Source organism: Carassius carassius, chromosome 27 (assembly GCF_963082965.1).
Source record: "Carassius carassius chromosome 27, fCarCar2.1, whole genome shotgun sequence".
Classification (NCBI taxonomy): domain Eukaryota; kingdom Metazoa; phylum Chordata; class Actinopteri; order Cypriniformes; family Cyprinidae; genus Carassius; species Carassius carassius.
Genome location: NC_081781.1, coordinates 19,414,321 through 19,434,670, shown reverse-complemented (window position 1 = coordinate 19,434,670; position 20,350 = coordinate 19,414,321). Strand labels below are relative to the sequence as shown.

Below are 20,350 nucleotides of genomic sequence, written 5' to 3'. Positions count from 1 at the left end.
TTTGAATTTACATTTTTGTTTTCTTTCATGTTTGAGTCCTTTTTAATTTAGCTGATATAAGTGGTTGTTTGTTTTAGTTTTTTAAAGTTTAGTTTATATTTAGATGATCACATTTTCATTTTAATTAAGGTTGTTATAAAATGTGAAATCTTTATATTCAGTAATACATAATCTAAGAGTAAAACAAAAAAATTATTTGTGATCATTTTACTTGACTGAAGTCAGCATAAATGAGAATGCACTATATTTACTAAATTCATGTAATCAAATTTTTTTTTCTTTTTTTATTTTTGGCCTTGCAATTTTTTATCAAAATGTCATAATTGAATCTTCTGATGAAACAATACTTCTCTCTGGTGGCATACGCTGAAAAAAAATGTGTAGACATTATTTTCACTCAGAAATTGCAAGTAAATTGCATAAATAATACAAAGAAATGACAAAAAACACACTGAAATAAGCTAAATTTTAAAAGACTGAAATAGTATTTTCTTCTAAAGACTCTGTTTTATTTTACAACTTAGAATGTGTTACTTTTTTTACACTATATACCAACTTCTCTAATCACAAATCAAATGTTCAGCACAATACAGTCATACAAGATATGTCACTATTTCTGTCATTGCATTTTTATTTAGTTTTTGTTAACAATAATAACACTACCAACGTGACAATTGAATGATACAATGCTGAGTGCTTAATTGGACTACACTAACGAGCAAAACCTTGCCCCTTCAGTTAGGTCAAACTCACCCCGTGGACCTCTGGCCTGGGCTTATCTGAATGACTGTAATGTTTTCATGAAAAAAATCCAACAGATTCAATAGACCCCATATACTTAATGTTCATTCAAAATCATGTTTCAGATGAAACTGTTTTTTTGTGAGTTGTCCACATGGCGATACAAAGAACAGTGTAGGTGTAACACAGTAAGGTCTCTTGTGAATCACCATAACCTGTTGTCCTCTTGTTCTGTGCAGCATCCTGTTTGCAGACATCGTGGGCTTTACCAGTCTGGCTTCACAGTGCACAGCCCAGGAACTGGTCAAACTGCTGAACGAGCTCTTTGGGAAGTTTGATGAACTCGCTACAGTAAGTAATGCTATTTACATATGTGTGGAGAGAATCTTAAATCAGTGGGCATATGTGGTAACATATGATTGCTCACAGTCTGACTGCAATATGCTAAACAGCATTATAATTATAATCCCCATTTATATATATACACATATGTACAGTCTCTCATTCATTTTATTTTCCGGCACATAAAAATCATAAGTTTGATCACTTAGAAAAATGTTAACACACTTTATCCTGAACAAAGAGCAATAATTGAAGTGATATCTGGTCTTTAATGTTCACAGAACAAACTGTGCAAGACAGGTTATTCACAGATGTTTAATAAAAGATTAAGGGTTTGTTCTGATCCCTAACAATAGTAACAGAGATACTTGTCTTAGCAAACAATAGTAAATATTTCAGCAGGCCCTCACAGTAAATGCTAAATTGCCATCCTGACAGCTATGATGGTGTTTGCATTTTTCAAAGGTGCTGTCTGAGATCCTACATGTGTGTCTTTGATGTTGAATAACTGCAAATTACAACTGCAGCTTTTACTAGAGGCTTTTGCATTATTTGTATCTTTTTCATCATGCATTGTAATTATCAATCCAAGTAAAACGCCTAGGTTATGTATGTAACCCCTATTCCCTGAAGGAGGGAATGGAGACGTTACGTCAGAAAGAAACTGACTAATGGGGTCTCACCCGAGAGCCCAATCGCCTTCAAGTGGTAACAAAACGAGCCAATGGTACACAGTGTACCTTGGTCTGTGGAATTTGCATCGCGAGCTCTGCCCCGCTGTGTGGGTATATAAGGAGCAGCACAAGCAACTCACATTCAAGTCTTCGCTGAGGAGCCGAGCCCAGTGACCCGGCCATTCAGCGGAACAGTGATGTCGCAAAGGGACATAACATCTCCGTTCCCTCTTTCAGGGAACGAGTGTTACATTCGTAACTTAGACGTTTCGTTTCAGTCGGTCATGTTCAATGTTATGTCAGAAAGAGACTGACGAATGGGGTCCCTTACAAAATGCCACATGGCTGTCTTCCAGTGACCCATATGTGAGGGCCTATACCTGACACAGAATGCACTGGGTAGCATATTCCAGCTGGACATATGCTAGCAGGCTGCCTGCTCATAGGATGACTTACAAAGGTAGGTATCAACCATGTGGTGGTGATACACATGAAACTCTGAGGTACCCAGCCCGCAGTGTGGAAGTTTCAACAGAGCTGGCAAGGTGCTTGCCAAGGGAAAGACACACACTACCAAGAGACTTACTGTGGAAATACACACGTGGGATTGCCCAGAGTAAGGGGAATCACAACACATGGAGGCACCTAGTCTAACACAGGGCTGAGCGATGGGGCATGCACACAAGTGCTCGACATCAAAAGTGCTGGAGGAACCCAGGGTTCTGAACTGAGGAACTCATCTGAGGGGAATAGCGTATGCATCCAGAATGTGAAGTGGAATGGCTCAGCAAGCGGCTCCTTACTGTCCCGAAGGGGTGTGTACCTGGTAGGACATGGGCTCTACACTGAGATTATAATATCTCGCAAATGTGTTAGGTGTCACCCAGCCCGCAGCTCTACAGGTGTCTGTTAGCAAAGCAACATGCGCCAGCTCCCAGGAGGGGGCTACACTCTTAGTTGAGTAAGCACTCACCCCTAGGCGGCATGGCAGGTCTTGAGCCTGTTAAGCCAGGACAATAGCATCCACTATCCAGTGGGATGACCTCTGCTTGGATACAGCCTTTCCCTTCTGCTGGCCTCCATAACAAACAAAGAGCTTGTCTGAGGTCCTGAGGCACTGAGTTCTGTCAACGTAAGTGCAGAGCGCACGTACCGGACAGAGCAGCGCCAGGGCTGGGTCTGCCTCCTCCAGGGGCAGCGCTTGCAAGTTCACCACTTGATCTCTAAAAGGAGTGGTGGGAATTTTTGGCACATATCCAGGCCGGGGTCTCAAGATAACATGGGAGTTGGCCGGCCGGAATTCCAAGCACAATTCGTCAACTGACAATGCCTGCAGGTCCCTGACCCTTTTAACCAAAGCCAAAGCCGCCAGGAGTGCAGTTTTCAATTATAAAAACTTTAGCTCTACTGATAACAAGGGTTTGAAGGGAGCCCTCTGCAATGCAGATAGAACCACTGCGAGGTCCCAAGAGGGAACATGATGAGGGTGAGACAGATGTAGCCTCCTGGTCGCTCTCAGGAACCTGATGACCAGACCCTGCTTCCCAAGAGACTTACCATCAACAGGGTCATGGTGAGCTGAAATGGCGGCCACATAGACATTCAGGGTGGAAGGAAACAGCCTTCATTTCAACACTTCCTGAACTATGAGAAAGCAAAAGATGTGAAGAACACCAAGTGATGAAAAGGTTCCACTTCAAAGCATAGGCATGTCTGGTTGACAAGGCTCTAGCCGAAGTGACAGCAGTTACCACCTGAGGTGAAAAATTACCTAAACCTTCCATGACCCGTCCAGAACCCACACATGTAGGTTCCAAAGATTGGGATGCGGGTGCCAGAGGGTGCCCCATGTCTGAGAAAGAAGGTCCTTCCTCAGAGGAATTGGCCAGGGAAGGGCTGTCGCAAAGAGTACAAGTTCGGGGACCCAGGTCCGGCCGGGCCAAAAAGGCACAACCATGAAGACCTGCTCCTCGTCCTCCCTAATCTTGCACAACGTCTGTGCAAGAAGGCTCACTGGGGAAAACGCATTTTTGCGCAGGCGCACTGGCCAGCTGTGCGCCCGTGTGTCCGTGCCAAGGGTGCCCTCGGTCAGGGAGTAAAACAACTGGCAGTGGGAATTCTCTGGGGAGGAGAGGTCTACCTGAGTGTCTCCGAAGCGTTCCCAAATCAGCTGAAACAACTGGGGGTGGAGTCTCCATTTCCCGGGGTGAGGCTGCTGACGTGAAAGCTCGTCGGCTGCACTATTGAGCCTCCCCGGGGTATGAATGGCACGAAGCAACCTCAGATGCTTCTGACTCCACAAGAGGAGATGGTGAGAGAGTTGTAACATGCAATGGGAGCGTATACTGGCCTGATGGTTGATGTACGTTACAGTGTTGTCTGTATGGACTAGAATGTGCTTGTCCCTCAGCAGGGCCCTGAAGCAGTGCAGAGCAAGCAGGTCGAAGCAATTTACATTCCACTAAAGTCGGGGTCCTGTCCGGGAACCTGATGCAGCATGCCCATTGCATGCCCCAGCCTGTGGCAGAGGCATCTGGCAGAGGGGCCAGTGGCGGAACAAAAAGAAAATGAGAACAAAGGATTCAAGGAGGATGAGGAACGCCGCTTGGCCTGACGCTTGGCAGGTTTGGGGGCAGAGACGGGCTGCACTGCCCTTCTGCAGCCATCTCCTCGCTGCTGCTGGGGTGAAGGCTGCTGCTATGGCCGAGCGGGAGTGGAGGAGACCACAGTGGGGTGCCCTCAGTGATGAGCAGACTGAGGTGGCTGCGCCAGTGGCAGTGTGGAAGCAGCAGCAGACCACCGGGGCAGAATATGCTTGATAGCCTCAGATTGCTTCTGAGCGGCTGATCAGACTCCCTCATATCTGCCAGGTTTAGCCATAGGTGGCACTCCTGGACCATCAAAGTGGACATCACCTGACCCAAGGAGCATGCAGTAATCTGCAAAAAAGTGCATGCCTCCTGCAAAACCTCTGGGTCAGCACTGCCCCGTCAGCTTTTTGAGCACCTTGGCCTGGTAAACCTAAAGGGTGGCCATGGTGTTCAGTGCAGAAGCGGCCTGACCCACAGCTCTGTAAGCCTTGGCCAGAAGCATGGATGAGAACTTACAGGACTTGGTGGGAAGCTTGGGACTACCACACTATGTGGAGGTGCTCTGAGGACACAATTGCATTGAAACAGAACGCTCCACTGGGGGAATCCCAGCATACCCCTTGGCCGCTTCGCCATCGAGGGCAGTGAAGGCGGAGGAAGCACCAGAACGGTTTCGGGCAGTTAAATGTGCCTTCCATGAACTGGTCACTTCCTGTTGCACCTGTGGAAAGGAAGGAACCAGTGGGGGTGCTGGCAATCAGCACGAACCAATCGTCCAGCCTCGAGTGCTCGGGACAGGGTGGAGGATTCCACTCAAGCCCGATGCTCTCAGCTGCCTGGGAAAGCACGGCCGTCAGCTCGGGATCAGACTCGGGCAACGCTAGCACTCCTGAGAAAGGAAACGCAGCCGAATCTTCATCTCCCGAGGACTCAAGCCCACCTTGTAATGCGGCGATCGACATCTGGTCTTCCTCCCGAGCCCCGAATGAGATGTCAGGAACCCGAGAGGGTCCAGCAAACTTATCTGGAAATTCAACCGGCTGCGGCATTTGTGAGGGGGTGTGGAGCGAGGAGGCTGGCTCGTCGGGAAAGCCCACATGGTAACTCTCAGATCACTTTGGCCACCAGCCGAAGTAGCCTTCTTACGAGAAGAGGAGCTAGAATGGGGTGTGGCAGAGGGGTCTCTGTACCTTTTAAGGTAATCAAGTCTCGATCTTAACACTGAGATGGTCATGTCCCCGCAATGAGAACATGAGACATCTTTAAAAAGATGCAAACACAACCTGAACTCTTTTAGAAGCTCTTTCAGTGGTGCTGAAGCGCTCAGGGGAACGCGGGAGCTGAAGGCAGGAAGCTCTTAACGAACCACTGAATCACGCCGTCACACCAACACCAGCTGACTTGCTTTGTAAGCACTTCAGGGAAAACAGCAGGAGATGTGCTCGGCTCTGAAGTGAAAGCTAGAATGTGAGTTGGTCGCGCTGCTCCTTATATACCCACACAGTGGGGTGGAGCTCATGATGCAAATCCCACAGACCAAGGTACACTGTGTACCACTGACTCGTTTTGTTACCACTCTTGGGTGAGACCCCATTTGTCAGTCTCTTTCTGACGTAACGTCGAGCATGACCGACTGAAAGGGAACTGTGGTTTCTTGTGTATTAGAAAGAGATAAAAGCAGTTTAGCTTCACATTTTCACCTTTGTAATTTTCCTTTCATGGCTCACTTTGTCTTTCTGTATCCCCAAATCAGCAAGTGTAAATCTCAGGTTAAATACAGTCTGTTCCAGAGAAAAGCAAAACTTATTGTGAAATGCAGCTCTCTGTCACAAAAGCTAAAACTATTCTCAAGTTTGACAGTTTGAAATTCAGATAACAGTTGGAAATGACTGACACAGATGGTGTGTGTGTGTGTGTTGTGACAGGGGGTTTCCCACAGTCTCCTCCTGCCCTGTGGTGTCAGATGGTGCATTTCTAATGAAATAGAACACTCGATCTGTAGAGTTTCTTCTTTTCTATCTTTCTGTTTGTCTCACTCTCTTTAGTTTAAAGTGTTTTATTGTTCTGTTTAATCAATGTGGAGGGCCTAATCCTGATATATTTGCAGAAGGTTGTATCAGCATCTGGGTGTGTTTGTAGTTTTGTAAATCTGACAAAGTGTCTCTTTTTGTCTCTTTGGTCACGTGGTCCTTCAGAAATTAGTCTAACATGCTGATTTGGTGTTCAAGAAGCATTTCTTATTGTTATCTATAATGAATACAATAGTGCTGCTTGATTTTTTGTGGATTATTTTTTTCAGGATTCTTTGATAAATAGAACATTTAATATAACTGCATTAGATCTTTTGTAACATTATAAATGTCTTCACTGTCACTTTTGTTTAATTTAATGCATTCTTGATGAATAAAAGTATTTCATTAAAAAAATAAAATCTTACTGAGCCCAAACATTTTTATTAAGTGTAGAAAATTAAGTTTGGTTTTAAACGTACAGTATGGAATTTTTGGCCACCAGGGGTCACTCAATCAAAATAATAACATAAGACGTACTTTGATGACGTCGGGAAAGAGCGTAGGCTCATGGGAGTTGTTGTTCATTGGAACACGCGCTCTGTCGCTCCCCACATTCCTCACTCATTTTAACTGAGGCCGGCGACTCACTGGATGCGTGGCGCAAGCGTCTCAGCTGCGTGGCGTGTCAGTTTTTAATTCGGCTCCCATGTTAACAGGTTAGAGCTTGCAGACTGCCTGTGTGAGCTGCGCGGAAAATGCGTGCTTGCTAGAAATAGAACCGACGCCTATTTTTCACGCGACACGCGCGCGTGTTGGAAGCGTTTCCAGGCAAAATATAATAGGAAAATATGTTTATATGTAATTTTGTACACAAATACATATTAATTCATGACATTTTGATGTTTGAAAGTCTATAGGTTGACATAAATTCAGATATAAATGTAATTTAAAAAATAAATAAATAATTATCAATTTTCAAATATTGCACCTGTCAAACATAGTCTATTTTGCCGTCAATACTGTTGACGGTGTCCTTTATCAGTAAGCTTTATATTTATGTTCAACATGAAGTATAGATATTGTTGTCATGAAGACAAGAGCCTGGTCTGTCAGCGGTCTCCCTTCACCTACAGCAGCAGCAGCCTAGTATCTTGACAATCACGTCTTTTCGAACGGAGAGATATATGAATTATCAGACCCCTATCAAATCAATATTCCATCTAGCTAGTAGTAATATATGTAAAAAAAAAAGCATGGTTGCCTTTCGTTAATAATTATAATTAACGTTACGTTTATACTATGATATCGAACAAGATAGTGAACTGCATTTGAAGCTACTTTATCCAGCTAGATATAGAACGCATGTAGATTTACATTATACTCTACATGAGAGCTAGTCCGTCTGCGTTTTACACAAGACATCATCGTTTCACAAAATATACGGATAGATACAGTTAGCTGAATGGATGCATACCTGTTTATTAGAATGCAAGCATCTCTCTGTAGTTTCAGCTTGTCACGAAGCTCTCTCTATTTTGGAAATGCAACTCCAATATTTACCCGTGTCTTGTTTGTTCTCTTGTCCCAAAACCTTCTCAGGTCATTTATTTCACCCGTACGTTTGACTGCGCTTCACAGAACGTGCAGGCAAAGCATAATCATGATCCCTAACTAAGTTATTGATTGAGGTATAAATACGAATATAAACAATATAAATATAAAATATAATAGTCTCGATCAAGGCTAGCTACTACTTTTTCTTCTTCGTCTCGTCTTTGCTTCTGTTCACCTTTGTATTTGGCGGTTCCGCAGGAAGTTAGATAAACTAGAGGGGTCAAAGTTTATATGACGCCATAGACGGGCGACAAAACGGAAATAAAGAAACGTGCCGTGTCTTCTAATTAAACTATAATTTTCTCTGGATTTGAAAGTTCATGGAAACTTTCGGGATAATGTAAGTACACAACTAAAAAATATATATAACATAGATATAGTGATATATGCTATTTTTAAAGCAGAAAAATTACATATTGCGCCTTTAAAATTGTTAACACATTGAAAATTCACTGTAAACCTATTTATCAATACATATTTTTGCTATAGGCATTTTGTGACTTGGAACTCAAGTTCCAAATAAAGTGACAAGCACAAAAACATAGAAGTATATATAATATTTCTTCATTTAGATAGGTAAGTAAACACTCATCTGCTCAATTATTAGCTGTCAAAATATGGAAAAATAGTAATAGATTGTTTTAGCAGTACTATAATCATTCTTTCATTCACTCAGAAATTGCGTATATACGTAAGAAATCAGATTCTGTATAACCTGGGGGAGAAGTGACATTAATCATCAGACTTGCTTTCAACTATATATCCAATTTATTGGCTTTGTGTGTCTCTTAAAAAAACTCCCTTCATGCTTCGATGCGTCTGATTGGCAGGAAAACCATTGCAGGAGGATTAAGATCTTGGGAGACTGTTATTACTGTGTGTCCGGCCTGACCCAGCCCAAAGCAGACCACGCTCACTGCTGTGTGGAGATGGGTCTGGACATGATCGACACCATCACGTGAGTGTTTGTGGCCAAATCTCATTTTGTTTTAACACCAGTCACTGTTTTAACAGCAGCAGCAGCTGCTACGATCATCTGACAGACTGTATTTGTAAGCTAGAGTGATTTTATTTGTGTGTGAGTGTGTGTGAGACCACTATATTCATTTCTCTGCTCTGAATTTTAAGGCGGCTTTCACTGCTGCAGTCTCTTATCACCTCACACAGGTGCTAGAATATGCACACACACGCATGCATACATGGACCAGAACTCACACTCACACAGAAATACATTTCTCTCTCTCGCTCTCTCTCTCTCTCTCTCACACACACACACACACACACACTTTCCATCTCACATTAGTGTAGATCTCCTGCTTTGTGCTGGTTGCAAACAGAGAAGAAATTCCTCCTGCCAAAGCTCTCTCTCTCTTCAATCATCAGATCGGGCATTATAGTGAGCGATGTGGAGAGAATAAAGAGCTTTTGAAAAAGAGGTAAAAAACCTGACTCTAGTTTTCTAGATGGGAAAATATGGTGTACTGGGTTCCCACAGGTTTTTTTCCAATGAATTTTTCTAGGACCTTTCTTGTTGTTTGTGATTTTGTTTGTTATGGTGATTATATGTGGTGATTTAAAATACATTTAAGATCTATTTGCTATAGAACTTGTTGTATATGATTCATCAATGCATATATTTCATTTTTTTTACCTTCATTTCTTTTTATCAAAATGTCAAAACTATTTATTTTCTATCTCTGATCATTTAGTGTTTTTTTAGTGTCATTGAGTTATTATTATGTTATTATTTTATTTTATTTTATTTTATTTTATTTCAGTCAATGTTATATTTTAAGTAATGAGAATGTTTTTCATGGTTTTATTGTTAGTTATAATAACCCTCATCCTAATTGATTAACAATGTCACGATCATCAGCTGGAGTGCCCATGAACTCCAGTAGAGGGCACTCAACTCAGGACTCTTATATTTGGTGTCCATTTCCATTCCCAACTCCATTTCCCATAATCCCGTGCTTAGGCCTAATCACCACCAGGTGTTCCCCATTACCACTCACCTATATATACTGTGTTTGGATTCTCAATGATTGCGAAATCTTGTTTAGCCCCGTCTAGCATTTCCGAGTGGTTTCCTAGTGTTTATTCTTTCTGTGTCTGATTTTGGATTGTGTATACCGCCTTTGATTCTCTGCCGCCTGCCCCGACCTCTGCCTGGTACTGTTACTGATTTTGGATACCCCTTTACACACTTGACGCCGTTGTTGGTTTACTGCCTGTTTGACCACTCTATAATAAACTACTGCAAATGGATCCGACCATCTCTGACTCCATGTTACAAACAAAACCAAATCTCGCCCTACATTTTTTTTCACTCAAATTTATGTCATTGTATGGAATATCTGTCACTACTTTTTATCGCAATTTTTAAAAAGTTCAAATCACTTTAATCTTTTGTTAATCTTTTGATCTACTAATGAATGATTTAAAATGGTTTGTGAACAGGTTTAACTAATTAATTAAAAAAATAAAAATAAAAAACAGACATCTTAATGAAAAAAACAGTTTGTACACAGCTTGGACATCACTATAGTTTAGAAGCAAATTTTATTTTCAAATAATATTTAGACAATAAGATATTGAACAGCAGATTATAGCTGACATTTTAAGGACCTTTCCAGTTCCATGGTTTGGAATTACAATTTCATGATATTTGCACATTTTCTTTTAAATCAGTTAATTTACTTAAACGTTTATTTATTTAGCACTCAAATAAATTGCACATTGGATGGATATTTGAAATTATGTGAAAAAAAAATTCCTGTCAAAGATTATCGGTGGCTTATAAAAAACTCTATTGGCTGCCAGCATTTTGAGATCACCTAAATTTGTCAAAATATATTACCTAAATTCGTAAATTAGTGTCAAATGTTTGGAGAACCCATTGCTAAAATGGAAAACTTATGTACCAGTAGGTGTCAATATAAAGACCACTTATATATAGAATCGAAAATGAAAAGTTGACCTTTTTTGTGAATATGTGTATAAAATCAGGTCTGTTGCGGAAGCGACAGAGGTGGACCTGAACATGCGTGTGGGTTTGCACACGGGCCGTGTGCTGTGCGGGGTTCTGGGGCTCCGCAAGTGGCAGTATGATGTCTGGTCCAATGATGTGACACTGGCCAACATGATGGAGGCAGGAGGATTGCCTGGGTCAGTCACACACCACATTAAAAAACATATTCAGATAGGTGAAAGGTGAATTCTCAAAAAAATGTGAGAGTGTGATTGTTTGCCCCTCCCCCAACAGGAAAGTTCATATCACCAAGGCAACACTGGAATGTCTGAATGGAGATTACGAGGTGGAGCCGGGATTTGGCAACGAGAGACACGCTTTCCTTAGCAAACATGCAATCGAGACTTTCTTCATCGTGCCCTCACACAGACGGAAGGTACAAACACATCATCATACACAACATGACACCATACTATAGTAAAGCATTTCACTTCTGGAATGTGGTGTTTTTTATTTTTAATGAAATGAAACTGTAAATAAAGTAAAAGGGAAACTTGGTTTTATCCAGAATTTGACTGGATTGTTAAAAGTGAGCATGTTTTAAGCAGTAATATTACTGGGTAGTATTATGTTTCTCTTCCTACATCACTACATTGGCAGTAAAGATTTGGTAATTTTACTGGTTGTGAAAATGACTGCATTTGATTAATAACTATTGACAGCAAAACAGAGCCATTGAACCAGGTGGCTTTTTTAAAGCACCTCAGAAATCAGTTGATGAGCAGCTTTCTTTCCTCTGTTGACATTTTTTATTTTGAAAAAGGAAGTGGGGCATCTAAATAGACTATATTTACAATAGCCAATACACTATTTTTACATTACAGCCATGAATTGTTTGCTTCTTGTTATTGCTATTTTTATTGCTAAAGTTATAGTAGTAAAATGAAGCATTCATTCTTAAAGAAGTTCTCAGCATGCAATTGGACAAACATTTGTTGTGAACTTTGAAATTTGTTTCATCAAACAATCCTGAAAAAAATTTATATATCATGGTTTTTACAAAAATTGTAAGCAGCACAACTATATTCAACATTGATGATAATCAAGTCTCTCTAAGGTCTGATAACCTGAACATCCATAAGATGTCTATTTCTGTTAAAGGTTTGAGTTGCCAAACTGTATCTTCCAGATCTGAGAGATAAGTGCAATGCAATAAACTGATTCACACATGCACAATCAAAAGCCTAGTCTATCTGGAGTGCTTTACAAATGGATTAGAAGCGTCTTCTTTATATAACTTTTTTAAGCCTCTTCTTTTTTTTCAGCCAACAGTCACTGCAGCCATTTTCTCACATTCAGTTAATCTCTTCTCTTTCCTCATTCCACATTTCTTCCCACCCCCTCTTTTTCTCTCTCTCTGCAGATTTTTCCTGGGCTGATCCTATCAGACATAAAGCCAGCGAAAAGGATGAAGTTTAAGACCGTCTGTTACCTGCTGGTGCAGCTCATGCACTGCAGAAAGATGTTCAAGGCTGAGATCCCTTTCTCCAACGTCATGACATGTGAGGATGATGACAAGGTGCGGGATTATTAACAAGGAGGACCAGGGGTGGCAATGGCCTGCCATTTTTTTCACATCAAATAAACATAGTTGACTGATATTAAATAGCTTTCTAGTTGGTTAAAATTGTTTTAACATCCGGAATATCAGGAAAACACTACACAGCCTTTGTCCAAAATTTGTTGCCTTGATTTGCAGTCTGGACAAGCCAACCTGCAGATTTTGGACAGTTGGAATTGACAGATTTCACAAAAATTGCACAGTGTAAGATAGTCACAGACTCCAATTTTTAGCTAAGAGGATAATAAACATGTTTGAGATTTTGAGACAATTTTAAAACACATTGTTTTCATTTGTCATGTGTCTCCCAGCAACGTTTCTGTGTGAGTTTGTTGTGTTCAGAACAACACAAGTGTATGATGCCTTGTGTTTTAAATTCTTTTTAAGTCACGTAGTGTATTCTAGCCTTACAATTGTAACATCAGATATTATTTCAGAGAGTTAGCTATTTATAAAAAGAGAATATACAGATGTCTGAACCAAACATCTACCCACTGACCCACAAAATCCCTGCATCGAAACCGGCAAAATGAATGAAGGTAATAGTTTGGTCATACAAATGACTGCGATTGGCTGAACTCATACTGTATTTACTTATACAGTAAAACAAAACGCTAATGAATATTAAGAAATATTGGTAACACTTTAGAATAAAGTTCCATTAGTTAATGTTAGTTAACTCCTTTAGTTAACATGGACTAAGCAAGAATAAACCTTCTACAGCATTTACAGTATTAATCTTAGTTAATGTTAATTTCATCATTTACTAATGCAAAAGTTGTGCTTGTTAACATTAGTTAATGCACTGTGAATTAACATCAACTAACAATGAAAACTGTATTTTCATTAACTAACATTAACAAAGATTAATAAATAGATTAATAAATGTATTGTTCATTGTTTGTTCTTGTTAATTAAAACATTGACTAATATTAACTAATGGAACCTTATTCTAAAGTGTTACCGAAATATTTATATTTAAGTGTATATTAAACCTGGCTTTGAAAGTCATTGGGTTTCATTTTGACATAAACATAAACATAAACAGATTTAAGCATAAAACCACTCTGGTTTCAGTTTAAGTCAGTTGCGGTCTGATGTTCAATCGAAGTAGCATATCAAAATGATCTGCCGTAATGTAGTCAAGTGTATCTCCACAAAAGCCAAACTGTCAAAGGTTCGGCTCATGAGTATTGATAACCCAATTAATATTTATGAAGTAAGACATCACCATGTCATGATGTCACAACCAGTCATCGAAAAGTTCCATTGCTGATGATACTGTATACTGTGATTGCTGTTTTTTTTTTAAATCCTCCTTCATTTATTAATCCAAGATCCCCAAATCACCCAAAGTCACATTTCACACCCACACAAATCACATTCACTGTGTTAATCCAGTGCACTCTCTAATGCCACTCCTTCAGATGAGTGGATGATTGCACACAGATCCAATCACTACTGCAGATTTACTGTTCTCATCATGTCTGACTCTCTGTGTGTGTGTGTGTGTGTGTGTGTGTGTGTGCGTGTGTGTGTGTTTTGACTTGTATCACTGCATAATTAAAGATCTTATCACCACTGCATGTGTGAGAAAATATGCTGAGATGTGTTGAACACCCATCTGTCACCATGTACTGTTGATGTGTGTAGATGAGTTTAAAAGTACACGTGAGTGTGCTGTTCTTTCTTTTTACCTAACTGTAATGGGGTAGTTTACCATAAAATTATCTTTTGTAATCACGCACTCATCTTCATGTCATTGTAAAGCTGTATGCACACAAATAAAGTCATTTTGTAATGTTAACTCAGTCAAACTCAAAAGAGCGCCATAAAAGAGGTCCATATGATTTCTTGCAATATATTTGAAATCTTTTGAAGTCATATCGTAGCTTTGCATATAGAACAAACCAAAATTATTATTATTTTTTTTTTACTTTTTTCACTATTTACAAAAAATCCTACAGTAATTTCAGTTGAACTGGAAGTTATTTGTATCTAAACTTAAATTTTCAAATTTAGAATCTGCAATATTGTAATTCAGTGTAAAGTTCCCCTGTGTTTCCAGAGACGTGCGCTACGAACAGCTTCTGAGAAGCTGCGGAATCGGACGTCATTTTCAGCAGGCATGGTGCAGAACTCTCCCGGGACCAGAGTGAACCGTTACATCGGCCGTCTGATAGAAGCACGACAGACAGAGTCAGAGACGACAGACCTCAACTTCATTACCCTCACATACAGGAGCAGTAAGAGAGAGCAGAGAGTGAGTACACACAGATGTATGATGGGTAAACATGTAGGTGAGAGGGTTGTCACTTTGGGACAGTTGTCAGAGAGGGATTGAACCTTTTAAAATAGAATGATTTCTTGCTACAGTTGATGGGAAAATGAGTAAACAGCATAAAACCACAAAGACATACATCTGACCCACAGAGTTTAATGTCTGGTTTTAAATGTCATACATTTATTGAAATAATTTTTAACTGAAATGTTTGCTGGCCAAAGTTGCCTTTTAGAATTTTTTTTCTTTTTTTTGCTGTGCCATGATTTGTTTTTCTTCCGTTTGTTATTTAAATGTTTTACTGTTTAAAATGTCAACAATACAATGTTTAATGGCAAGTTGAATTGTGACAACTTACCCCATATGGTGTAACAACATGTCCCACTATTGGTCAAATTCTGGAGTCTTTTACTTTTTATTTTTATGTGTTTCAATGTAGTCCGTAATGCTAACCAAGCCTGCATTTATTTGATAAAAATACGATAAAAACTGTAATATTGTGAATTATTGTAATGTAACAGTATAACATATATATATATATATATATATATATATATATATATATATATATATATATATATATACAGTACAGACCAAAAGTTTGGACACACCTTCTCATTCAAAGAGTTTTCTTTATTTTCATGACTATGAAAATTGTAGAGTAACACTGAAGGCATCAAGGGCTATTTGACCAAGAAGGAGAGTGATGGGGTGCTGCGCCAGATGACCTGGCCTCCACAGTCACCGGACCTGAACCCAATCGAGATGGTTTAGGGGTTCCAGATTTTCAAATAGTTGTATATTGGCAAAATATTGTCAGATCCTAATAAACCATACATCAATGGAAAGCTTATTTATACAGATTTCAGAAGATATGTATAAATCTCAATTTAAAAAAAAAGACACTTAAGACTGGTTTTGTGGTCCAGGGTCACATTTATTATTATCGATGTTGAAAACACTTGTGCTGCTTCATATTTCTATGTAAACTGTGACCCATTTTTTAGGATTCTTTGCTGAGTGAACAGCATTTATTTGAGTTAGAAATCTTTTGTAACACTATAAATGTCTTTAAGACTCCTTTCAGACTAAAAAAAAAAAAAAATCATACTGACCCCAAACTTTTGAATGATTGTGTATGGCTATGCAGAAACTTGAACAAAATAAACCTACTCCGAAATATCCGGCAAAGTGAAAAGTGTGACAACCTGCCCCGGTGTCCCTAATAAAAGCAGTAACCAATCCAGGGCATTGGCAGGAGTGACTTGGCGAAATGTGAGAGAGATGGATTGAAGAATTTCCTCAGACACACACGCTGCATCCCCCGCATTGTTCTGTTGAGCTTCGTGACTCCCTGTCTCCTCTCACTTTCAACATCCTCTCTCCCCCTCATCTCTCTCGCACTCTCCTTTCTCTCTAGCTCTCTCCATTGCTCTGTTCTCTATTTCTTTGCCTATATTCAGTCCTCTCCAATCCCTTCCATCTTCGATTCATGTAAGACATCCGCCCACCCTAACAGAATGGGGGCAACAGTAATGATTTAGGAAAATCTGTCAGACTCACGACATATTCTCTCTCTCTCTCTGACACACACACACATACACACTCGTGCGTGCAGGAGCACAGTGGCTTTCCCTGCTTTCTCTGGGAGTATAATGACATTGCATCTGGTTCTTATAAAGAGAGGGATGGTGGTTTTTATACTCTAATGAAGCTGACGCACAAAGCAGCGTGTTGCATTGATCTCCTGCAGACTGCTACTTGTGCTACATGTTACTTGTGACACTTACAAGAGATACAACAAAGCATATGCTTACACAAACACACACAATGTCTTTCTGCAACTTTGGGCACTTTTACATATAGATTTTTTTCAGAATTGAACTATTTAAATGTTTCAATATATATATATATATATTTATGTTTCTTAGAAACTTTACCATGTCTCATTGTTTATCTTTGCTACTTTTTAAAATGCCTGTAGATTTAAAGGGGTGGGTGACTGTTTTTTTTTTGTTGTTGTCTTGATTGTGTTTATGGGGTGTAGTCCAACATGTGTTAATGCTTCGTTTTTGTTTCTGTCTCTCTTTGTCACACAGTATCAGCAAGTGTATGACGATGCCTTCATCAGTGCGGTGGTTATCTCGCTTGTCCTCACTTCATTTTTTGCAGTGGTCTATTTTCTCATCATTCCTCAGTATGTAAATTACACACACAATACCTGACACATTAACATAACACAGCTTTTCTTTATTTGCCAAATGCACTAAATTGATCACACATTCTACATGCTCAGATACAACATACATGCATATAACATCCTCTCTCTTTATCTTTCTTTCTCTTGCTGCAGAGGTCTTCTGGTTGTGATTCTGCTGGTTCTCTGTTTATGTTTCCACATGGCAAGTGTGATGTACCTTCACATCACTCATGTGCAGGTAACACTGGTCTCCAGGTTGGGCACTCTCCATAGTCATAATGATTTTTATACTGTACAAACTGTATTTTCTATCCCATACCCCTAAACCTGTCCCCCACTTAAAAGGTTAGTTCACCCAAAAATGAAAATTATCCTGTGATTTTACTGTGATTTAACCTTATTTCATTTCTCTTAGACTGTTGAACAAAAACACCTGCCAAATGCAATGATAGAGCTTAGAAGTGGCAGGACAATTTTTAATATAAGGATCAATATCACTGAAGGCACCCTTATGGTGTCCTGTACATAAATAACTAATTTCCCATGATAACTTAACATAAAAATTACTATGAAAGGGTGTGTAATATTAGGCTAAGTTTTTATATTCATAACAAAAGGAAAACCTGGCTCTTTAGATACATTCTCTATATTTTATTTTTAGTTTTGTGTAAGAAAATGTGTGTTATTTTGCTTTGTCCCATGCCCTGCTCATTAAATTTGAATGATATGCAACTATCTAGATCACCCCAACACCCCAGCAACCACATAGAAACACCTTAACAACTTCCCAGAGCTCCTTAATACCACATTGGAACCATTCAGAACATCCTAGCAATATCAAAGCAACCATATAGCAACACCCTAACTACCACCTAGAGTTCCCTAGCAACCATCCAAAACAGCCTATAAATACCCTAGCAACTATCTAGATTACCCTAGCAACACTGTAGCAATCAAACAGAAACACCCCAACAACCACCCAGAGCTCCTTAGCACCACCTCGGAACCATTCTAGCAACATCAAAGCAACCACATAGCAACACCCTTACAACCACCCAGGGCTCCTTTGCGCCACATTGGAACCATCCACAATACCCTGGAAACATCAAAGCCATCACACAGAAACACCCTAATACTCCTGAGAGTATCTTAGCAACTATTCAGATCACCTGTGCAACATTTTAGCAATTACGTAGAAACACATCAACAACCACAAAGAGCACCTTGCCATCACTTAGGGACCATTCACAACACTCTAGCAACACTGAAGCAACCACATAGCAATACCCTTAGAATTAGCCAGAGTACCCTAGCAACCATCCAGAACATCAAGCCTTCTCTGAACAGAACCATCCAGAACACCTTAGCACCACCTAAAAAACATCCCTAACACCCTACATATATCCTAGTAACTTCAAATAACTCCCTAAAACCACTTAGCAACCACCTAGTATCCCCTTGCCATCACTTAACAACAACTCAGGAGCCACATAACAACACCATAGCAACCACCTGTCAATTTAGCACCACCTAAATATTCAGAACACCCTACAAATAACCTAGCAAGTAGCAGCCAATTAGTATCTACAGTACTAAGAACACGACAGTGGCACCTAGTATCCACACAGACAGCCCTGCCATAACCTCACAACTTCTCAGGGCACCCTAACAGCAAAATAGTAACACTGTAGCAACCATCCAGAGCAGCATAGCACCACCTAGGCAACAAACCAGATCAACACTGCAGAAACTTTACCCCCAAGAATGCCCTGCCATCACTTAACAATCATCTAGAGCAACCTAGGACCACCTTACAACCACCGAGAACACCCTAGCACCATCTAGCTACCACCCAGAATTCCCTGCTATCACCAAATAATCACCCAATGCAACCTAGCAGCACCCAACAACCATCCAGAACACAGTGGCACCACCTAGTAGCTACATAGCACCTTAACAACCACTCAGAGCAACCTAGCACCACCTAACAACCATCCGGATCACCCTAGCACCACCTAGCAGCCACCTAGCAGCCTAACAACCATCCAGAACACCTTAGCACCACATAGTAGACACATACTGTAGCAACACCTTAACAACCATCCAGAGCAACCTAGCACCACCTAGCAGCCACATAGCAACACCTTAACAACCACCCAGAGCAACCTACCACCTACTAGCAGCCACATAGCAACACCTTACCAACCACCCAGAGCAACCTAGCACCACCTAGCAGCCACAAAGAAACACCTTAACAACCACCCAGAGCAACCTAGCAACACCTAGCAGCCACATAGTACCTTGACAACAATCCAGAACACTATAGCAGCACCTAACAACCATCCAGAACACAGTGGAACCACCTAGCAGCTACATAGCACCTTAACAACCACTCAGAGTAATCTAGCACAACCTAACAACCATCCGGATCACCCTAGCACCACCTAGCAGCCTAACAACCATCCAGACCAGCCAAGCACCACCTAACAACCATCCAGAACACCTTAGCACCACATAGTAGCCATATAGCAACACCTTAACAACTACCCAGAGTGATCTAGCACCACCTAACAACAATCTAGAACATCATAGCACCACATAGTAGACACATACTGTAGCAACACCTTAACAACCACGCAGAGCAACCTAGCACCACCTAGCAGCCACATAGCAACACCTTAACAACCACCCAGAGCAACCTAGCACCACCTAGCAGCCACATAGCAACACCTTAACAACCACCCAGAGCAACCTAGCTCCACCTAGCAGCCACATAGCAACACCTTAACAACCACCCAGAGCAACCTAGCACCACCTAGCAGCCACATAGTACCTTGACAACAATCCAGAACACTATAGCAGCACCTAACAACCACACAGAACACGGTAGCACCACCTAGCAGCCACATAGCATCTTAGCAACCATACAGAACAGCATAGCTCCGCCTAGCAGCCATCCACAGAGCTCTAGCATCATGGAAGTAATTTTCTTCAGGAAGTGTCAAACTAGTTGTTTGTGTGCATTTGTTCTGTAGGTTTTCTGAATGCTCTTTCCTATCTTTGTGTTCTCAGTGCTCTCCTGACTGTCTGACCCTGCAGATCAGAACGGTTCTGTGTGGGTTTTTGGTGCTGCTGATGTACTCCGTGACCCAGGGGTGTGTGGTGAGTGTGTGTGTGTGTGTACAGTAGAAGAGAGTAAAAACTGTATGACTGAGGATCTTGGTTATAGAATATACACTGATCAAAACATATATATATAACTTCCATATAAGTGTTCATCTGTTAGTTTCTTTCTGATGTTGA

The 20,350-nt window shown here is 40.6% G+C and overlaps 1 protein-coding gene across 2 annotated transcripts in view; it reads left to right on the top strand.

Annotated features, from left to right (window-relative positions):
• Positions 1-20,350, top strand: part of LOC132106947 (adenylate cyclase type 1-like) — a 48,979-nt gene that overhangs the window by 15,915 nt on the left and 12,714 nt on the right. For both annotated transcript variants that reach the window (XM_059513056.1, XM_059513057.1), the window contains exons 4-12: positions 981-1,092; positions 8,805-8,932; positions 10,984-11,142; positions 11,240-11,381; positions 12,369-12,524; positions 14,635-14,829; positions 16,947-17,044; positions 17,201-17,285; positions 20,120-20,209. In XM_059513056.1, the coding sequence (XP_059369039.1) occupies positions 981-1,092; positions 8,805-8,932; positions 10,984-11,142; positions 11,240-11,381; positions 12,369-12,524; positions 14,635-14,829; positions 16,947-17,044; positions 17,201-17,285; positions 20,120-20,209 (1,165 nt within the window). The remainder of the gene's footprint in view (positions 1-980; positions 1,093-8,804; positions 8,933-10,983; positions 11,143-11,239; positions 11,382-12,368; positions 12,525-14,634; positions 14,830-16,946; positions 17,045-17,200; positions 17,286-20,119; positions 20,210-20,350) is intronic.